General features: G+C 32.9%; 3 protein-coding genes and 1 long non-coding RNA gene across 4 annotated transcripts in view; 1 reads left to right on the forward strand and 3 right to left on the reverse strand.

The window, feature by feature from the left end:
• Nucleotides 1–1,138: 1,138 nt before the first annotated feature.
• On the reverse strand, nucleotides 1,139–3,724 carry LOC100745137. Its single transcript, XM_003489727.4, has 3 exons — nucleotides 3,586–3,724; nucleotides 1,937–2,607; nucleotides 1,139–1,545 (listed from the first exon to the last, which is right to left on the reverse strand). Exons 1-3 carry the CDS (start codon nucleotides 3,614–3,616, stop codon nucleotides 1,315–1,317), a joined length of 933 nt encoding a protein of 310 aa, XP_003489775.1. The 5' UTR covers nucleotides 3,617–3,724; the 3' UTR covers nucleotides 1,139–1,314.
• A 464-nt stretch (nucleotides 3,725–4,188) lies between these two features.
• Nucleotides 4,189–6,658, reverse strand: LOC100745258. Its single transcript, XM_003489728.4, has 3 exons — nucleotides 6,502–6,658; nucleotides 5,093–5,748; nucleotides 4,189–4,536 (listed from the first exon to the last, which is right to left on the reverse strand). Exons 1-3 carry the CDS (start codon nucleotides 6,530–6,532, stop codon nucleotides 4,300–4,302), a joined length of 924 nt encoding a protein of 307 aa, XP_003489776.1. The 5' UTR covers nucleotides 6,533–6,658; the 3' UTR covers nucleotides 4,189–4,299.
• A 108-nt stretch (nucleotides 6,659–6,766) lies between these two features.
• LOC117151689 lies at nucleotides 6,767–14,207 on the forward strand. Its single transcript, XR_004461785.1, has 2 exons — nucleotides 6,767–7,691; nucleotides 13,537–14,207. It is a non-coding gene; the product is annotated as an uncharacterized LOC117151689 (long non-coding RNA).
• Nucleotides 14,208–16,363: 2,156 nt separating this feature from the next.
• Nucleotides 16,364–19,255, reverse strand: part of LOC100745377 (vitellogenin) — a 4,706-nt gene continuing 1,814 nt past the window's right edge. The window contains exons 2-3 of the mRNA XM_003489729.4: nucleotides 16,875–17,569; nucleotides 16,364–16,676 (exon numbers count right to left, since the gene is read on the reverse strand). Of these exons, the coding sequence (XP_003489777.1) occupies nucleotides 16,443–16,676; nucleotides 16,875–17,569 (929 nt within the window). The 3' untranslated portion in view covers nucleotides 16,364–16,442. The remainder of the gene's footprint in view (nucleotides 16,677–16,874; nucleotides 17,570–19,255) is intronic.

The raw sequence follows: 19,255 nt of genomic DNA on the forward strand, positions 1-19,255 counted from the left end.
AATTTTGCGCATTATATGCGACGAATAAGCGCGACGCGATCGCGAGAAACGACAAGTTTTAAGAGAACCTTGTCGAGAGCTTGGTACGGAAAGTTCAGCTTTTAGACGTTTTAGGGACCGCGCTGTGTATTCGAGGAAGAATCTAAGTGCATTTTCTACTGCGACTATACGACTATATGTTCTTTAGGTCTCAATTAAATCAAGATTAAAAGTCGATTGGTTAATCGATGAATCGTACGAGAAAAAGGATCGTACTGGGAAGATCGATCGTAACTTGAAAATGAAATATCGAACGTGCAATCCATCGATGCTTGGGCCATTCCTACGTGGAAACAAAAGGAAACAAGACAAGTTTCTCAAAGAAACAGGACACAAGCTAAGCGTTTCTTAATCGAGGATCAAATTATCCTTTCGATTGTTGGATGAAATCGCGCGTTACGTTATCCATTCCATAGATAACACTCGTACCAGGCTGCATTTGTTTCTGAAGTATCAGGATACGAAATTACATTCCGTGTATCCTGAGTCGAGATAATCGAATTCGAAGGACGAGAAAGAAATTTAGAAACGTTCAAAACGCTGAAGAACGCGTTTCGATATTCTCTTCTGTAATGTTCGCGAGTATCGGGACGTAAGTCTTTTAAAAGAGGGCCGTTTGCAATCCGAGCACCTAGATTTAAGATTTAGCAAGAAGAGAGAAATTTTGCTCTGTTCCCTAAGGCGAAACTTAGATTAGGAAAAGAAACAAAGAAAAAAAAAAAAGAAAAAAAAGAGAAAAAAGAAGAAAGAAAGACACGCGTGGACGCGGGAGGAAGATCACGAATCACGTTACGCTAAGAGTTCTTTTTCCCTGTATTTTTGTTTTAATCGATTCGTCAATCAATTTCAACTTACAATGATCGCTGAACTAGAGAAAACAGATGTGTATACGTTTACATACACACGATATTCTGTGCGTACATAGACGTGTGTGGGTCACCGTAGATATATAATTTAATGTATCCGTAATTTAAATAAAAAAAAATTTATCTAATAAGATTTGTGTAAGACTTTAAAAATGTAAATGTTAAACGCATTATTTAAGGTGAATGATATATGATGCTGATAAACTAGGATACATAATAGGAGAGATTTTAGGTATTTCGATACGAGATTATATTTATTATCTTCCATTTATTTTTTTTATCATAAATTGAACAAAACATTCTATGGTACATTAATATGTTGTCTGCTTTTAACTTACAGCTTGACATCGACAGATTATACTTTGTCTTTTTAATCTATAACTGTATTTGAAATTATCGGAAAAACCATTCATTTCATCGGAAATATCCTCTTCGTCTCTGAATTCGCCACGATGGTAGTTATCGATGAATTAGGAATTTCGACCAATTCTCGTTTGGCTGCTCGAATATCTTTCAGAGACAGACTTACGTACTGCGTCATAGCCGACAGTTTCTTCTTTTCCGTGCCCAAAGTGCCCATCCTTGTTATCGACGAGACGAACTGATAGTCGCTCACGAAGACACGCGTAGTCGAACTCTCCTAGAAACGAGAGAAGAATCGTTATAGCATCTAATTTTTTAATTGTCATGTTTCTCGTACGATATAACTTTCTCGCATCGCAATAAAAGTGCAAAGAATCGCGAAACTAATAGCAACGTCAGATCTACGAGGAATTAGAAAATTGCAAGCATCAATTTCCAAGAAATTACGAGATTGCCAATAAGATTGAACTTACAAAAGTACGGCTAATGGTAAATTTACAAACCGAGTTATAAAATTACGAAGATTAGATTTACAAAGAATCACACAATCGCAAATTACAAAGAATAATATTCGAATAATTCTAGAATAATTTCTACAAATTTGACGAAAACTAAAAGGAAAGAAATTTCTTTTAAATCTTCGAATATCATGGAAAATAGTCGCTCACTAGATGCGAATCGAGATCCGCTTCGACCACGGTATTGGCACCATAAGATCCAAAGTAGAAGGATGCGTAGTAGCTGCAATTATTCAGATTGGTCGTCTTCTGGATCAGTATAGTCTCGCTGGGAACTTTGTTCAATCGTGGCAGAGATTGCAGATCGTATTTGTCGTTCTTTATCTTGTTCATCATTCTCTTGGAGGGATAGTGATTTATCGCAACCGTCACGCCACATTCTCCGATCGTCGTGTTCTCCGTAATGTGGAACGTTCCATCGGGCACGCCATTCAAATTCACTCCGATATTAAATCGTTCGGCGATCAATTTAATATTATTCAAATGTTCAACTTCGACTTGATCGTTCACCGTCAAGCGATCGATGCCGTTCTCGCTGAATTTTATTTCGAATGGCTCCTCGCTCATTAGGTGTCTCGATTGTTCCTCTGGTATGTCGATTTTATTGTCGTTGGTGATGTCAATGCTTTGTCGTCTGACGTTTCCCAAATGACAGAACAATCCATCAGGGCCTATCGGTCTACAGAAGAGGTTCATCACTGTATAGTTCGACGTTTGAACTCCATCGTGGTTCATCGGAGTCGAAGTAACGTTCATCTCTACGTCGAACACGTACTCTGGTCCATATTTCCAGACGCTCTCGTCGACCGTCACCCGGACCACTGAAAAACGATAAAATTCTCGAATAATTTCGAATAATCGTTCGACGCACGTTAGAGTATCGTTGTTAATTCTTTCATACGTTAGATCAGTTAATTTCGTTCGTCGATTCTTTTTCCCTGAATTCTTTGAAATTTTTATTAAATATTCTGTTAGACACAGTTTTTATATAATTCAGCGCAAACGCATGGCATTGCAAGTATTTATTATTAATTTTCTTGTATTTTATGTCAGTCGATTTATCTTTGATAATTTTTAATATATTCTACTTTTGCACTCGATACACTTGCTCCAATTGGTACAGTTATAGCTTCTAACTCATTGTCACACAGAATTCGAACTTTTCGTTATACACTTTAATTAGATTAGTTCTAGTTTAGACGATTTACTTCTCAGGATATTTAATAAATCTTGACGTTAATTCTCAAACACTGAACTAGGCTAAACAGCACTTACTCTAGTTGACACAATCACGGTTTCTTCTTTCAACGCAAGCGGAACTCGACATTTTTGTCGTTAGTTTCTTTTCACGAGTTATTTTAGTACATTTACTTTTTTTTTTTTTAACGATCTTCTCGATTTTAAGAAATTTTAATATTAGTCTCTCGGTTCAGACGTGTTAGATTATTATTAAAGCACATTCTCTACATAACAAAATGACGACGGAAGCACGAACAATTCTAATTTTTCCTTTTTATTTTAATATTCCTTCTAATTTGAAAATTTTATCAGCAAAACGAGTCGTACGTTATGAATAAGCGAATGAGCGAACGATTATAAATAAATAGTTATAAATGATAAATAGTTATTTAATATATCGTTTTCAAGCGTTTAACGCCTGTATACGTTTTTTCATGCGCTAACGAAGGAAGTTACGATTTGCAATTAGTTATGAATTATCGTTTGCATAAGCAGTTACTGGCCCGATTCAGACAGATTGACGATAAAGACATAGTTAAATGGAAAATTGGCTTACCAACCTAAGAAGAACGGGATTAATGAGGCGAGCATGTCGTAGCACTGCTCTCAACTGGTTTAACACTCTTCTTCGGCTTGAAGGTCCTTTTATATCGCCGATATACTCTGACGACCTCGTCGTGTAATTTAATTAAGCCGTCCCTCCACTGACGTTGTAATCGCAAATTATGCTACTTCGATCTGGGGTAACTCGCAACTCTCGTGATATAAAACGAAATTCGGGGTCTTATAACGTTTCCATTGATTCTACGATTACATCGTTTAAAATATATTTTCTCTGATAAAGTGCTTTCGAATAATAATCACAATCTTTGTAAAGAGTATATTAACGAAATTTCGATCGGTATATTTAATTTAATTTGCCCTATCATATGGACATTATTCCATTTAATAGTGATCAGCGTAATTTTAATTCGAATTTTAAAAATAAATGTAATTCGTTTTTGGAAAGCAACTTGATAAGGGGCACAGTGTTTTCTACTATATCGACCGTAGCTAGTTTCACATTATCAGTTAAGCGAGATCGATCTCGGAGTCGTAGATCATCTTAACAGTACCAAATTCAAAAATCTAGTTATTCTTTCGTGCAATGAATTGTATTCGAGTTACATAGAGTTAAGAGTTTTTATTGCATATAATTTGATTACAGTTCCTTTACGATATTTCTATCCTCCTATACGGAGAGTAACGTCAATCTTCTACGGGAGTTTTAATATCTAATTATTATTATTATTGTTGTTGTCCATTGCTTCTATGGGATGTAGTCTCTCAAATTTGTCGAAATTGATAAACGGCAGTAGATCCGTAGCGGGTTTTATGCCAAGTAGTTTCACGGAAGTAATATCCTGCAGGGTAAAATTCCTTTTGGCTATGTTGTTCGACACCCTCTGGCTTATCCTAGTTTCACTCTCAAACGTGTTATTATTGATATACATTCTGCTGATATATTCGTCCTGGAAAAGATAAGCGTTAACTCTCTATTTTATTTACACAATAATTATCAGTAATCTGCGGTTTTTTTTCGTAGTTATGGGAAAAAATGGAAAAAATATATAAAACAGCCAGAGCATAGTAAACCCTGTAACGTTTAGTTGGTAATATAATTTTCTATCTAAATTTCACCTTTTTAATTACATTCCAATTATTAGATCATAGAAATTCATATTTTTTTACGGACGCGATTAAAAGAAACGTACGCCTTGAAACGACGCCTCTTTGAACGTCTTAGATCCAAAGATAGTAAAGTTTTCTAAAAATATAAACAATCTATGAAGTTAATAAATTTATGAAATTCTATAAAACGACCAAAGGTACATCTAATATTACGACAGTCGACATTTTCGACAAGACTAACTTTTAAATTGCTTATCATACTTTTTTCGCTATGATCCTCGTATCACTCAACGTGCCATGTACGTTCTATGAACTTTCACGTTTTTAAATATCCCATAAATGCACAAACGTACGGCAGTCTACTGATTATAAAATTGGCTAATTTTTGACACATACAATTTCAAAATTCGTCATTGTTTTCCGCAATGTCGGATGACATTTGCTATTGCGTTTGTCTGTCCACTTCTCAAATACAACAGTCTTGTCCGTACTTCGATTTGGTAACGACATAACCTCCAAATTGTAATTCCGTTTCTTAGATCGATCGTAACTCTCCTCTCGGTTACTTCTATGGAGATCGTCAGAATCGTAGAACTCGTAAATGACGAACAAAGAGGAACAGTCGTTTAACGGGTAATCTTTGTCCCCTGCGTACGAGAGATACGGCAATACGACGTTCGCGTATTTGCTTAGATCTATTTCGGTGCTTAATTCTTTGAAGATTTTTCGAAGGATATTAAGTTTTTTTTTGTTGATCGTTGATGAAAATCCGATATTTTCGATTCCTCGTGGACTAAACTCTATTACAAATGGAGTTCCTATCTCTCCTAGTTCGATGTGACCTCCGCTCATATCCTCGACCGTGATACCTTCGAAATGACAAAGTAACTGATCCATTGATTTTGGACGACATTTTAGTGTTGTTGTTACGCTTGTTTGGAAGAGTGCATCGCCTAATAGACCATCGGACAATGCGTGTGTGATATTCACGTCGAACACATATTCTGGACCGTATACCCAGGCACGTGAATCGAACGTAGTGACGTTGGCCGCTAAATAAAGGAAATATCGACGAGATTAGTTCTTTTATCAGGGCCGGATCGACTCTTAAAAGTCATCGTATTATTCAAAATCATTTTATTTAAAATCACTAGAGTAAAATGAGGTGCAATTGAGCGTTTTGTTATCAACGAATATTATTATATATTATATATATATTAAATATATTATAAAGAATATTATATATATATTATAAAGAAGCGATGGTTCAGTTGTATCGTAGATGATCGTAAGAGTTTTGATCGAGATAAATAATGTTGTAAAATACGTAATCGTTTCTACTTCGTAAATAATACAGTGTGCAAGCTTAGTCTACATCGCTACGTGTTCTACTAAAAAAGAAAACAAAAAGAAAAAAAATATTAGGATCTGTACATATTTCAGAAACCCGAAGAAGATTGTAAGATGAGATCTCGTGGACGTAGAATTTGATTACTTTAGAGAACATTTCAATCAAAAATTGACTATTGACATTTGTAACGTTAATTCCTGACTTAATAATAATATTAATAGGACACTTGGTATAGACGCAGTAGGAACATGATTCTAAATATCTAAAACCGATATAACGTATGTGTTTTTCGTTTTTGACCATCGAATCGATGTTCCTTCATTACAAATCGATAAGATCGATTCTTCAATGTTTCATGCATTAAGGATGGGACCGGCAAAATATAAATTGGTCTGTGTGAGAAGGTGTGCTAGTGCAGGCTGTAATACTGATTAAAATTAATTGGCTTACCGACCTAGAAAAAATGGGATTAATACGACGTGCATGTTGTTGCAACGTGTTTAACCACTAGATTGACCTCGTAGCAGTTGAAAGCTCCTTTATATCAGTGACAGTTCGCGCAACCGTGCTTGTGTTTGCTAATTCGATATAATCTTTGTCCTACGACGTAGCTCAACATGTCTATATATATATATATATATATATATATAATATACACATCAAACTATGAAACTATATATATATATATATATATATATAATATACACATATACATATACACAGGTACGCGTAATGCGCGTGTACATCGCATGTAATTTTCATAGTTTGACGATTAGGAGAGTCGTGGCAACTTTCATGAATTGCCTCATTAAACTGAACGCAACTGAACGAGAAAAAGATTCCTTTTGACTATTCATCTTCGTTAGACTCTATTGACTGTTGAACTTCTGTAACATAGTACAAAGTATTTTTTTTTACTCTTTAATGATACTCTTTGATAGATGATAATTTTTTGATCGGTGGAAACTGGTTCAAACGTTGGTTTCCATTGAAAATAAAATTATACGATTAACGATGTGACCCAGTGTAAGCTGGCCGAATTAAGCTGTTACTTTGACACTTCAACGACCGTAATCCGTAGCATGAGTGGTTCGTGTTATCGAAGTGTGTTATTCTATTAAACTCGTTACGCGGCTAAAGCGAGAGACCAGTCTGCTCGAGTTTGCGTTACTATGTTCCGAGTAGTGTCTCTCGGTCTGGTCACGAAATTCGGGTTTCCCAAAAATAAGATATCGCTGCTTTCCTCGTATTTCCCATTAGTCGTTGCGCACCTTTCGCATTTGTAGTCGGAACGAAGTTGGACGAATTTGATCTGCCGAAGTTGACGTTTCCTTCTGTCGCAATGATTCTGCAGACGGATAAGAGGCGGAAAAGGAAGGACCAGAAGGAAACGGAAGGGGATGAAGTAAATGGAGGAAAGACGACAGAACGAAGAGGAATTGATGGAAATAGGTAGAAAAGGATAAGGGAGGAAATAGGAGGAAAAGGAGAAGATGAGAAAATGGAAGGAAGAAGGCGAAGAGACGTGGAGAAGAAAACAAGACAGAAGCGAAGGAAGAAACTGTGGAAGAAAAGGGAAGGAGAGATTCTACGAAGAAATGAAATGAAAGAAACGACAGAAGAAAAAAGTATTAAATAATAAAAGTAAGAAGAAAAGCAAAGTAAAGATAGTATTGTATATAATTAATTTCGGGAAAAATAGTTCATTAGGTAGTTATAGGACGCACAGTATAAATCCTGTCTTTCCATCGCTGTGGATTTCGTCATACTTGATATTATAAAGTATTATACATATATATATATTTAATCCTTTGTTGCACGCAAGTTAAGCGCGAACTTCAAAGTGCGAGCGTGTGTACAGTTGTATAGTTTTTTTTTTCTTTTTTTTATTTATTTATTAAAATTTACAATCAATTCTCGCATTGAGAATTTGCAGTAATTTTTTCTGGCGTGGCGCAGTGACATGGCTAATTATTTGTAATAAGTTAATACTTATTATAGACAAGTGTGATTTATAAGTACTTGTTATAAATAAATATAAATTAATATAAATATCTAATTAAATGTAGCGTTTAGGTTCAACAGGTAATGTCTCTTCAGCCTGCGGATCTGGTTCGACGTATCGAGTAATCCATTAATTAGGGGGTTTCGATGTTTGTTGACTCTTTCGCTATATCTATCGCTATATTTTGCTATTTCCTCTTTGACTGTGGGCAGGTTGCGTAGTTGACAGCTAAATACGATTGGATCTCAATGTGCAAACGGGCCACGTTTAATTGGTGCTCGTTCGATTTTCTGTGTTACGCGTTTGCTTCCCCTTTGTCTTGAACTTTTTAGAGAAAAAGAATAAATCAACTTTTGCTACTACTTTACGAACTGTTTAACAACGAATTTCTTACAATTTTATACAATTTTATACAATTTTATACAATTGCGGGACATTTTTCCATTTTTGTCAAACTTAATCTCTAACGTAGATAGAGATTACGTTTGAAAAAGAGAAAATATAATATATGTATAGAGGAAATGGAAAAATCGATCAGGTAGTAGTAATAAAATTATTTCATACGATTCGAGAAAAAAACTTTACTGATTACATTTATCGAATACAATTTTAGTCATATATGTATATAGTACATATATGTAATAATTATAACAACATCCATTGATCGATAATTAATATTCATCGGTTTGAGATGATTTATCGTAAGAGAAGATCTGAAATTTACATAAAAACTATATTTGAGATCCGATGCACACAAGCGACGCGATTTCACCATGCGATTCGGCACCTAACACATACATGTACATATACCTATCTTTAATCGTGTAGTGCACACGAGCGATTTTCACATTTTCTATCCGTGACAATCGCACAGCAACACCATTACGATGTCGTATCGCTCATGTGTATCAGCTGTAACTCAAGTCACCAACATTTAACACTCAGGAAATTGAATATGATTTTCTATCAATTTTGTTGATCCAAGATATTTGTTCTGCTTTATTTTCAATTTTTTTGCAAAGATATTTCTTCGTCATCTAAGAGATTCTACCAGTGCTGTATATAATCATATTTCGAACGGAATAGTCTTTTCTTAAAGAATCTAAAACGTTCACAATATGAAAAATATATATCTTTCGTCTTGCCTACTTTTTTCTTCTAAGATTAGTACTCTTTGTAAAGTATTTAAGAAAATATACGAATCCCTTCCCCGATTTTTGCAATACTAAGAGAAATTTTCACCAATATATTTGACTACCAAAATACGTAATATGAAAATATGTTTATAATTGAAAAAGTTCAGAAAATATGAGAAATATCATAAAATGTATAATTATATCGATATATATTTATGATATCTATATATAAATATATATATATAGATATCTATATATATATCTATATATAGATCTATATATGATATCTATCTATATATATATCTATATATAGATATCTATATATAGATCTATATATGATATCTATCTATATATATATCTATATATAGATATCTATATATAGATCTATATATGATATCTATCTATATATATATCTATATATAGATATCTATATATAGATCTATATATGATATCTATCTATATATATATCTATATATAGATATCTATATATAGATCTATATATGATATCTATCTATATATATATCTATATATAGATATCTATATATAGATCTATATATGATATCTATCTATATATATATCTATATATAGATATCTATATATAGATCTATATATGATATCTATCTATATATATATCTATATATAGATATCTATATATAGATCTATATATGATATCTATCTATATATATATCTATATATAGATATCTATATATAGATCTATATATGATATCTATCTATATATATATCTATATATAGATATCTATATATAGATCTATATATGATATCTATCTATATATATATCTATATATATCTATATATAGATATCTATCTATATATATATATGTCTATATATATATATGATATCTATCTATATATATATCTATATATAGATATATATCTATATATAGATATCTATCTATATATATATCTATATATAGATATCTATATATATGTAATAATTATATATATATATATATATATATATATATATATATATATATATATATATATATATATATATATATATATATATATATATATATATATATATATATATATATATATATATATATATATATATATATATATATATATATATATATATATATATATATATATATATATATATATATATATATATATATATATATATATATATATATATATATATATATATATATATATATATATATATATATATATATATATATATATATATATATATATATATATATATATAATCATATCTATATATATATATATATATATATATATATATATATATATATATAATATATATATATATATATAGATATATATATATAGATATATAGATATATATATATATATAGATATATATATAGATATCATAAATATATATCGATATAATTATACATTTTATAATATTTCTCATATATATATGGATATATATAATTATGAACGTAAAATTATAATTATAAATATTTTAGGAAATATCAGCTCTTTGTATTAGCTTTGATTATTATTGTGTTAGCTGTGTCAGCTTTCATTTTTCTTAAAAACAAGTAAACTGGGAAAGAGCTAATTCCGATCCTTGTTCAATTCTTACATCGATATCACATCACAGTGCAAATTCGCTTTCTCAAAAAATAGCATTCTTTTAATGAAAATACTTTCATATAGAGATATATACGGTATGATAGCACATTAGCGAACATCATAATAGAGTTAGTCGAATTATTTTCAATTTCCTTAAATTTCAATTACACCATATACATTACAATATACAATTATCACATAATTTGACATGTACACAGAAATTTGTTAACAAGTCTAGCACTTGTATTTTAACTGACATTTAGATTGGACTTGTTTTTCAGGTACACATATTCCTATGGGCACGCACACGTGTCGTATATGCCTGTGATTTATTGTTTACAATAAGATTATAATTATAAGATTTCATTGATCTACGAAGGAAAGGGCTCCTTTTTGAGTAATACTAATTGAATCACATAGAATTCAAACTAACCAGATTATTTCCTTTATAAAATGCCAAGCATCAATGATATATGTACGTTGGTACTGAAATTGAGGAATTTGTAAAAAAGCAGAATGTATCGGTTTTACTTCTTAGGGAATCTGTCTATACAAATAAAATAATTCTTTCTACTATATTTCCGTGTCTATATATGATATTTATAATATGAAATTTATATATGATATTTAAGATTAAAATATAATAATATCACAGTAAAGGTAGCATAAAACCTAGTTAGAAAATAATTAAGTGAATAATTCGTTAAGTAAATATTCGTCGAACTTATCCCAATTTAAAGCTTTGTACCGCGATTAAGAATCGTTTTTGTAACGTAGAGGCGGATGCTTAATCAAAATCGCATTAATCAAAACTCTAAATCATCATTCTTAATTCTTCCAAAAGAAAATTGATCGTTTACCGAGGCACGATTGACGGTTCTACATTCCTGCGATCGTCACAGCGATATCCTCTTTGCACAAAATGTGCTCGAACATATATAAAACATTCTGCAAATTGAAAGAGTCGCAATTCTGTATCACGATGGAGACAATATTCAGTTTGTACAAAATGTCTCGTAGCATGGACAGCAGGTTAAAAAAATTCTTGTTAGTCATTTCGATATTATCCTTATACGCTATATGAAACACGTATTTCGAAATTCGTGGATCATAGCTCTGTGTGATAAAGGGAAGTTGGTCGGTGGGTAAGAAAGGGTTTCTAAGTAAGTGGACAATACTGTCATCTTCCGATTTGCATTTTTTAGAGAAATAACGAATCACGTGAACCGTGTGATGCGTCGTACCGCCGTCTATCTTTTTCAATATAGTAAGCTTTCTCGTTTGCTTATTGTCTTTCTCTTCTTCCATCTTTTCATACAACGAATCAGTGTCTTGCGCAAGAAAGATATTAATATCCAAAAAATACCACTTTATTACTTTTCTACTTGATTGTTCAATTACGTGAAAGTAATTGAAATAATCTCCAATAAAATCGCTTAATTGACCGCAAGAAGTCATGTAAAAAGGAACTACATGTCCTCGATCGACTGAGTCGAACCAACTTCCGTTTCCTAGTCTACTGTTCATTTTTGGTAGCCAGAACATCTCTGTTATTATATCTTTGATCGTACCATCTCGTTTCTTGGACAGCTGTATCAATTTTTGTAAGTCAAAGTCTACAACAAGGTCGCAAGTTGAGCTGAAGATGTTCTCGATACATTCAGTGACGGAACGAACATCGATGTTTAAGAATTCAGAGAAGCGTCTTGTGAAAGGAATGAGAATTTCGTCTGGAGAGATTAAATGACCGACCAGATGCAAAAGTTGGTTTTCTTCGTGACATATTTTGCGAAACTTGACAGACGTGGTGGATTTAATCGTCACGTCACCATTTTCAACGCACATATGGATTAGGGCTATTGATAATTGTTCGATCATGATCAGGCGTAAGATTTCTTTGTTGTAGGCCCTGAACACAGCTGTAGACTCCATTATTCTGAAATAATTTCATTATTTAGTTTTAGGTCCGTAAAAAGTATTTTAGGAACAAACGTTTGAATCTTTGTTTAGCATAATAATACGAATGTTTTAGCGGATATCTTTCAGAAGATCAAGATACTATTTACTTAATTTGATTAAACGCGTATCATCGAGTTTAAAAGATCGCGTGATTCTTCGATTGCATATTCAAACTTTTTCACATTCGAAGTATTTCATGTATGCATACGAAAAGAGAAATTATTTTTTTAGGTAAAAGCTCGAATCACTCACACTGACAATCACTGAGACGAAACTGGTCAAATTTTTGTAAATTCCGGAATTTTAATACCAGAGTACACGATTGATGTTTATCTTTTCACAATCCATGATTTTCTGTCTGATTCGATTGCTACTATCTAAGAAGGGTGCCTGTTTTTCATAAATCGTTGAAATCTCCGGTATTTATGTGACATTTTCGTGTCTTTCGCTCGAAAACTGATCAATTTCTCAGGACAAAAAAAAAAAAAAAAAAGAAGAAAATATCAAAATAGAAAACTGGCTAATTTTAAAAACTAAGAAATCAACTGAAGAGATAAAGGGGAATTTGACACAGAACCGGTACACAGTGGCTACAAAAAGTATTTGCAAACTATTATTATCTTACTCTTATTTTCTAATAAAACCTTTTTTCTATCAGGTTCTGCGTTTCATTTTCATATTAAAGTATTCAATTTTGCTAATCACGCGAAGTTTAATATACCTGAGCTTAATTAATTAATACGTAAATGCTATAATAATAAATACAATGACGTGCAAATACTTTTTCTTTTTGTATTTGTTTCTTTACGATAAGGATAATCGAACTCACCTTTTGACGAAGGTTGGAATCAACGAAATTCTTGACCACATTGACAGATAAAGCTTGCTTGTTCTCCAACGTATGTATGCCCCAAAATGCAGAGTCTCTTCGAATAACTGCGAATGATATTTGCTTTACGTAAATGTCACAAAATTTCAAGATCGGGAAAGTAGAGGAAACGATATGAGTGTCCTCCGAGTAATCACGACGGCGACTTCACTGATCTCTGATTTGGTTGGCAAGAGGGTGGAGGTAATATATAAACGTTCGCCAGGAGTACCGCAGGCGCAGAGGCACCCTGTTTTGCTTGTCCCATAGTCTACGAGTGGGGGGTTCTAGTTTCTACCTATCGTGTGTGAGATACCACCCCATGCCACATCCCAGTGTTGCATTAGTGTTTAAAGGAGCAACCAGTGGTAGAGGGGGGCTTAACACCTGTTATGAAGGAGAAGATGCGCGAGGCCGGAAGTGGCCAGCTTTTACTCTATTAAAACAAAAACTGACCTTTTTTCGTATCATGCTTTTCAGATGTTTTCCTTATTCCAGATGTTTGCCTTATGAGCCTTCGTTCTTTCTATGTTTACGTGTTCTTTATAATTCTTCATCTTTCTCTTCTGTTCTTTACGATTTGCTATGATCCTTCGTTGTTTTCGGATAACGCGAACGGCTCCATTTAAAATATACGTTTCAACGTCCTGCCGATGCTGGTACATTACGTTGCCATTACGTGACGGTCCGTATAGCGTAAATTGATGCTTAATCAAACGTAACTTATCTGAAACTTTCGATTCGTGTTTGAAGATCGTAAATTTCTAGAAATTTTCATGACATTTTCCTTGTTTTTCCAATAAATTGTTCTACGCATTCTTGGTCTCTATTACTTTTCAAAGTTAATCGCACCAACTATGCGATTCAATTTAATTGGTCAGTCGGTTTGTCCCCGGACCAGCCAGGGAGGTCCTGGCGCACGTCGATCGAGCGAAAATAATATCAAAGGATGAAAAGAATTGCAATATTGCCGAGGTCGGTGCAACACGTTCCAATTTTGTTTTGTTTATTAGTTCGTATCATTTTTTGTTTATTATATAAAAATGTATTATTATATATAACAATTACACTATAATAAACAAAAACTGTTTGTTATATAAGTATTTACAAAAATTTATTGTACTGTATTATATCAATACTTCGTATGGCCTAAATAAACTTTTCGGAAGTAAAAATTCCGTATTTATTTACAACTTCTGTATTTATTTCCGTACACATTAAAATCTCGATACTTACTATAGCGTATTGTTGAATTTTATCGGAATTTTATTGGAATTTTTTTCACTGCCTACTATTTGTTCGAAGCTATTTTCAATAAATGTTTGAAAGATCTCCGATCTTAATGATACAGAAAATAGCAGAAACTAATTGATACACAGATCATTTACCGAGATCATCATTGCAATGCGAGTAAAAAGAGAAAATTTAAATGCCCTCCTTCCTTAGTTTATTCGATTATTCGTAATCCAGACGCAGAGCCATATTTGAAACTCAAAGTCTGTTACAAAAAATACATTGAGAGCTCATTAGGAACTGGTGAAATCCATTTCCATTGAAGTCCGAGAATCTCCTGTCAAAGTATGTTTTTCCATCGCGGTTGAAGTTTGAAAACCTCCCATTAAAATATTAATTATAATCAAACATTCAATTAATTTTTACCAAGAAATAGAAATTACAACTAACGACTTACCTATAGTTATAGTTATAGTATAGGTTAAGCACACGACGTATACGTAACTAGGAAGGTTCGTTTTACAGATGACATATACATAGTTACACACGGTAAACAGAAACACAATTAAGTTGCTTATATTAATTACGTAGAAGAGAAAATTGTATTTCAGTTTTTTCAACTATACGACGTCTGTCCGGAAAGTATCTAATCCGTCGTGGATATATCCTTTTACATCGATATTCCATTGTGAAACACAGAGTAAACAGATTCCGAAAACAGTAGCCTGGGTGGGCGTTTTGAAATTGCGTTTCACTGTTCTAAGGTTTCGTTTTCGGGCGTAAGTTTACCTTCACCACGAGATGATTATTCGCTCGTTCGTTAATAGGAATTGAGACTCGATGTAAATAATAAATAGATGGAAATAAATTACCGTTTTATAACGATGATAATTCAAACTATTTTTACGTTGCTTCTGTAATATCGATCGCTTCGATAAAAAATGTGAAATAAGAGATTCGTTTGTTAAAAAGATATTACCGACTTGGAAACGCGTTAAAAAGTATGAAATAATTTCTACTTTAATCGTATTTTACTTAGACGTATATGCAACAATGATTAGATTATTTATTTACTTACTAGACAGCGCACTAAATAAAGTGCAATTTTCTCGAAGGTGGTGTAAAATTAAAAATACTACTAACATGTGATCTATATCCATTTCTAGTTGTACGACATCGGTAATTGTGGCGATTTTATCTCAAGTTAATGACAAGCTCGATGTACACATAATTCCATTGACCTGTACACTATTAATAAGTTAAGCGTGATTTGTATTCGCACCGGTACAAGTGGCGTTAATCGATATAATTGTGTCGCTATTAATTATATCCGCTATTAAATATATTCACGTATTAATCCAATTATAATGATTTTTTAACAAGAAATTTACTTTTCACCGAGTAGTGAATAATAATATTCAATTGCGCTTGCTGAACTTCGTTAATTCTTTAATGTAAGGAAAACATTCTCTGCTGAAGTGTTAAATCTTAACGTGGGGTTGTACGTATGAAGATTAAATATAACGTTTAATTAGAGTCGTGGTCTTAGTAAATCGTTTATTGTCAAGTGATTGTCATGATTATACAAATTACGTGTAGGATTATACGTATAAATCGTCTTATTTGTATCCAGGAACTCGTTCCAAATTAGTGTACGCGTATAAACTAGTTGACGCAGGACTTTTGATTTCGGGTAATGGACTTTGAGCAGGGTTTATGCTCTTTAAAGACAAGCCTACTTTCTGATGCATTCGCATCGTTCTTGGTCTATTCAATGTTCTCATTACGCCCTTAGATTCAGTGAACGAGTACATCTCTTCGCGTGAAATGTGCATCTGGCTGATAGATGTAGTCTGCAAAAGATGTTACGACATTTAAAAGTTAGATGATAGACTTAGATAGGCTGTTAGAAATAGATAGGCTGTTAGAAGTTAGATAGACTGTGTAGAAATACGAATGTACAATATGTAATAAGGCACTTGTTATAATAATATTTACCGAATAAAACAAATCTCAACTTAGTTTCTATTTCGTTAATTCCCACAACTCACCATATCCATGAAAGTATTCTTGTTCTCTATACTAAAATCCTCGTGATTGCCGAAGAAGTATATCTTCCTATTAGGACACTGCTTGGGCTGTCTAACCTTGTCTATAGTCAGACTCGCCACGCTCAAAGGCAGCGTATCTGGTCTTTCAGGTTCAAAGACAATGTCGTATCCCTCTTGTCCCACCACTCCCCTTTCATATCCTGCCCTTGACACTTTGACCTCTACTTCGCAATATCCCATACTAGAATCCTCCATGGTAAGGAACCGATCCTGTCCATTCTCCAGTTCAAAGCCAACGTTAAGCTGACCAACGATCACTCTTATCATATCCAGGCTCCATCTAGAAATATTTCTCGGCACCACTAAATTCTCTATCCCCTTTGAATTGAATCTAATCTCGAATGGTTCTTCGTTGATAAATCTGTCGTTGACTGGAACGAAATTTTTCGAATTCGAGCATCTATCGTCGTTTGGATCGGGTCTGATGATCTTTCTATTCGTAAAACGGCAACTTAGGGTGTCACTGCCTTTCGGACGGCACTTCAGTTCTGACGCGATCATCGAGCAGAAATTGTCCTTCTCGTGGACGATATTGGCCAAAGACATGTTCACCAGCACGTCGTAAGTACATTCTGCACCGTATCGTTGCCAATCGCTGTTCCCGTAAGCGTTGTCGTAGACGGCCACGTGTGCCGCTGCAATGACAAGGAGCCTGTTAAACTAGTTAAAATAGGTCGCACGTCCCAGCAGATAGGATGCATTTTACTCTATCTGCCTGTACCACGCCGTGTTTACGGTCATTATATCGTGCAGGTATTAATCGATGCTCGCCGGCAACACCCTAGATACAGTCGCGATTATTAATCGCTATGCCAATCATACCTATATATACTAACACTATTGCGCTGTAGTTTACTCGGAATTCGGTGATACTAGTTCCGCATATTCCGATTACCAAGAAATTTTATTGCAGTGGAGTTAGTTCGTCAAATATTTGTTCGTTAACTATGTTATTGATTAAATATATTACGCACGTTATCGTGCATTTTTAATGAAATTTAATATATTAAATTACGTGTTATCAAGCAATTTCCATAAAAGAAAGTGCAAGAGACTTTAATTTCGATGAGAAGATTAAAAAGATTTTCATCTAAATCGCTTTACTTGTCTATTTAGACGTATCTCCTCTATTTAGTACTTTCTTTAGAAACTCTTTGTTCTTGCCATCATGTAAAATCGATAACAAGAAGCTTTAAAAAAAAAGACATTTAACATAATGCTAAACTTGAAAATTTCTAGAAAACTTGTCTTTAATGTATAAAATATATAATACATTTATCTATTGTACTATATATAAATATGTAAAACCTTAAGTTTTTGGCAATTTTTTTTTAATTTAATTTAATTTAATTTAATTCAATTTAATTTAATTAAGAGGAATTAAATTCGTGGGATTTATGTCGTATTGTGCAAAGGGCAGAAAAATGACACGAGATTCATTCCCGTAACAGGAAGATATTACGCGAAATATTAATAGATTACATAGAACTTTTACATTTTAAAAATATATAAAATGAAACAAAATTTAAGAATACGAGGCATATTTCACTGTGCACATTCGGCAAGATTAATGCCATGGCCCAGAAATATGCCATGAGAAAATCAATATCTGGCGTTTGTAACAACGAATACTAACAAGGAGTAAAATTTTCGCTATGAAACTCAACCCTCTTCTTTTAAGTCCCTCTTCAAGTAATTCCTCCGCTTTATGTATGTATTATGCAGCTACAAGCGTCCAAAACGATAGAAATTATCATTTATTGGTTAAAATCGGAACAGAGTTAAAAGCTGCAAGAGGCTGCGCTTGAAATTTGTATATTCCTCTTAGCAGCGATTTAAACTTTCATACGAAACAGGTCCGATATTTATCGCTATTAAATTTATTAATCATTGTTTTAAAAACATTATCAAAAATTTTAATCGTTATAAATTTTGCACTATCTGTACCTTGAACAAATACTTATGATACAATTAGCATACTGATATACATAAGATAGTAAAATTCAAACCTGTATTTTAATATTCTAGAACAAGCACATGCAGCAATTAGCTTTATTTAAAATTTTTGCATCTTGTTTTCAGAACTGTACCCAAGATCACAGAATTATCTGAAATGAATAGTATCTCGGATTTTGGAGCTTTGAAGACTTGTCACATTATGGTATAACCATAGTATAAAAATAAAAATGACTTTTGGCCATTTCCTCGCGGTTTCTAGCCCATTGCACTATAAGTAAGTTATTATAACGAAGCGAGATATACACAGAGTGAATCACAAAGTATGATTAGCTTAAATTATTTCGCCGTTAGCGATATACAAT

This window comes from Bombus impatiens, unplaced genomic scaffold (assembly GCF_000188095.3).
Source record: "Bombus impatiens unplaced genomic scaffold, BIMP_2.2 scf_0362, whole genome shotgun sequence".
Lineage (NCBI taxonomy): Eukaryota > Metazoa > Arthropoda > Insecta > Hymenoptera > Apidae > Bombus > Bombus impatiens.

Excerpts from the sequence above, each read along its gene's own strand:
- LOC100745258 (XM_003489728.4), bottom strand. The coding sequence starts at position 6,532 with ATGCACGTCGTATTAATCCCATTTTTTCTAG. Across the intron at positions 5,749-6,501 it reads ATTAATCCCATTTTTTCTAG|CGGCCAACGTCACTACGTTC; the intron begins GTCGGTAAGCCA and ends TCCTTTATTTAG. Across the intron at positions 4,537-5,092 it reads CAATGACGAATTTTGAAATT|GACGAATATATCAGCAGAAT; the intron begins GTATGTGTCAAA and ends TATCTTTTCCAG.
- LOC100745137 (XM_003489727.4), bottom strand. The coding sequence starts at position 3,616 with ATGCTCGCCTCATTAATCCCGTTCTTCTTAG. Across the intron at positions 2,608-3,585 it reads ATTAATCCCGTTCTTCTTAG|TGGTCCGGGTGACGGTCGAC; the intron begins GTTGGTAAGCCA and ends ATCGTTTTTCAG. Across the intron at positions 1,546-1,936 it reads CGGATCTCGATTCGCATCTA|GAGAGTTCGACTACGCGTGT; the intron begins GTGAGCGACTAT and ends TCTCGTTTCTAG.